This window comes from Martes martes (genome assembly GCF_963455335.1).
Source record: "Martes martes genome assembly, chromosome: 8".
Lineage (NCBI taxonomy): Eukaryota > Metazoa > Chordata > Mammalia > Carnivora > Mustelidae > Martes > Martes martes.
The window spans coordinates 84103726-84106882 of NC_137895.1; the positions used below are offsets into that span (position 1 = coordinate 84103726).

Here is a 3157-nt window from a genome sequence, read left to right on the forward strand (position 1 = left end):
CGCTTCCTCCTCTCTCTCTGCCTGCCTCTCTGCCTACTTGTGATCTCTGTCTGTCAAATAAATAAATAAAATCTTTTTTTAAAAAAATTTTTTTAAAAAGAACAAGAAACAGAAATTAAGGTATGATGGAAAAATAGGTAGGATTTGAGTCAAGACTTGAAGGGGAATTTCAACGGAGCATTAGATAAAGTCAAGGCAGAGAATAGGAGAATAATGAGAGCACCAGAGCAAGTCTGTTCTGACAAATTGATGCCTGATTCTATAGCACAGAGGCATCAAGAACTACCTGAGGAATGTTTAAAATACCCATCACCAGGATCCAGAAAAGACCCATGAAAAAGGTTTTCTGCAGGTAGAGAAATCACTTCAAAAATTAGTTAATCTTCAAATGCCAGCCAGAGAAGTTTATCATTATTCAGGGGCATTGTAGAATTAAATCCTAACTGTTCAAATTGAGGAACTGAAGAAGTCTTATAGATCTGAATTTTGGGGTGAGAGAGAGTTAACTGTTAAAAATACAAACTGGCAATATCCTTTCTTAACCCCATTCCCCACCACATGCATACTCACACACACGTACATTTAAAAATTGTCCCTTGAATCAAATAACCAAATATACTAGAGAGAGACACATGAATACTTAGAAATATAATAAATATAGCAATGTATTTAATATAGACATATAATAAATATAGCATGTTATTATTATGTGATATTGGACTATTGCAAGCTTTTGAATGGAGAGTTTCACTCACATTTCAGACTGTGTAGCTCAAGAAACCAGAGATTATTAGAATCACTTCTCTAAGAAGTAAGTGTATTGGATGTAAATTGACTGGTAGTGTTGCAGGATAAAATGAAAGGACAATTCAAGGAGATGAAACCGATCAGTGATAGACTAAACTGAAAAATAGAAAAAAATAGAAAAAAAAAAGAAAAGATATGTATAGGTCTCTAGAGCTATATGTGGGAGAGGAGCCAAGAGGAAAAATCACAAATGGGCTGGTTCAGGGTTCAGGAGCTGTGCAGCTGGCAATCAAGTTGGGGAAGAATTCTGGGGAGGGAGGGAGAGTAGCTTTTTAAAAAATCCATGTAAAAGAGCACACTGAAGAGAGAGATAAAGAGGCAAAAAAAGAAGGTGAACATTTCATGCTTCTTTGTGCTTTCATTCCAGTGGAACATCTTCTATCATGGTCATAGGAAACCACAGCACCATCATGGAATTTACCCTCCTTGGATTGTCTGCTGACCCCCAAATCCAGGTTATGCTTTTTGTGCTTTTCTTAGATATTTACCTCCTGACCACCATGGGGAACCTGATGATGATGGGGGTGATTATGACTGACTACCATCTCCACACCCCCATGTACTTCTTCTTGAGTCACCTCTCCTTCCTGGATCTTTGTTTAACTTCAGTCACTGTGCCCAAGATGCTGGAGAATCTCCTGTCTCAGAAGAAATCAGTATCAGTAGAAGGCTGCCTCACTCAGGCATTTTTTGTGTTTTTCATTGCAGGAACTGAAGCTTTTGTGCTCTCTGCCATGGCCTATGACCGCTACATTGCCATCTGCTACCCTCTGCTCTATGGCCAACTGATGAGTAAACAGTTGTGTGAGGGTCTAGTATGGGTCTCATGGGGACTGGGCTTTCTGGATGCTCTCATTAACATCCTCATGGCTTGGAATTTGGACTTCTGTGAGGCTTATGTCCTGCCTCACTTCAGCTGTGAAGTGCCATCTCTATTCTTTCTATCTTGCTCTGACATCTCCACCAACTTTACAGTCCTTGTGTGCTCTATCATCATTCATGCCTCTGGAACCTTACTCCTGATCTTCTTCTCCTATGCTCGCATTGCCTCCACCATCCTGAGCATAAGCTCCACCTCAGGCAGAAGTAAGGCCTTCTCTACCTGCTCCTCCCACCTCGCTGCTGTGAGCTTCTTCTATGGATCTGCTTTTCTTCGCTATCTCATGCCAACCTTAAGTTCCCCACTGGAGTTAATTTTTTCCATACAGTATAGTGTGATCACTCCTCTTGTGAATCCCCTTGTCTACAGCTTGAAGAACAAGGAAATAAAAGTAGCTCTGAAAAGAATGTTGCAAAAAGGTTTACAACAGCTCAGAAAACAGAGAATAGGTAGAGGATGACTGGGAAATGGGGAAGAATCTTATCAGATGGTTGAATAATAGATGTAGAGAAAATTTTTATTGTTCATAACAAAATTACAAAATATAACAGCCAGTCTCCTTTGAAATGCCTGGGAAGATCCAAGAGCTACTGCTTACTTTTGTCCATATTTAATTTATTCAGGGACAAAACAATGGACTTACTCTTCCTTTAATTATGAAACATTCCCATTAAGATTAGAACTGAGAAAATTGTCAAGAAACTGAATTCTTTTTTTAAGATTTTATTTATTTATTTGTCAGAGAGAGAGAGCACAAGCAGGGAGAGCAGCAGGCAGAGCAGACAGAATGAGAAGCAGACTCCCTGATGAGCAAGGAGCCCAATTCAGGACTAGATCCCAGGACCTTGGAATCATGACCTGAGCCAAGGCAGATGCTTAACCGACTGAGCCACCCAGGCATCCCAGGAAACTGAATTCTTATTGGGTCTAATATTTAGAGAGAAGTTTTGCTAGAAATAAAAGCACCAAGGCCACTGATAATAATCATAAATTTCCAACAGAGTTGGGAGGAAGGTTGGGGATAATTTTGGACTAGACAGGGACTTGTAGAAAAGATAGAAAGACCTAAAAAATGGCTGACAGAGGCAAAGCCAGGTTCTCAAACACTTTCCAAACTTTGTGCCTCTCCTGGTACATTTACCTGCTGGCAACAAGGAGAGAATCTCCTCTTTCTGGGGTGGCCATCAGCCCTAGTGTGTCACTGGGGCACCATTGCTGGGATGCTGAGGACGTGCTGAGGTAAGGTGGCAGGTCATCAACAAGGATGCTGGGGATGCTGAAGGGATACTGCCTTGCCTCACTCAGAACCAGATTAGCTGCTTCTCTTAGTTGCTACCACACTTGCCACTGGCTTAGCCTAACCAGAAGCCACCAGTCTGGGAATCCAGGAGACGTCTTCTGTGGGCATCTAGTCAAGGTAATATAAAGCCAGGTACATTAGACAAGCATAGGGCTGAGGGCCAACAGAAA

The 3157-nt window shown here is 41.2% G+C and overlaps 1 protein-coding gene across 1 annotated transcript; it reads left to right on the forward strand.

The window, feature by feature from the left end:
- Positions 1 to 1190: 1190 nt before the first annotated feature.
- LOC308347100 (olfactory receptor 8S1-like) lies at positions 1191 to 2147 on the forward strand (the record flags this gene model as incomplete). The annotated part of the gene is made up of 1 exon (XM_080810247.1): positions 1191 to 2147. The coding sequence occupies one exon, from the start codon at positions 1191 to 1193 to the stop codon at positions 2145 to 2147; it is 957 nt and encodes a 318-aa protein (XP_080666373.1).
- Between the last annotated feature and the right edge of the window lie 1010 nt (positions 2148 to 3157).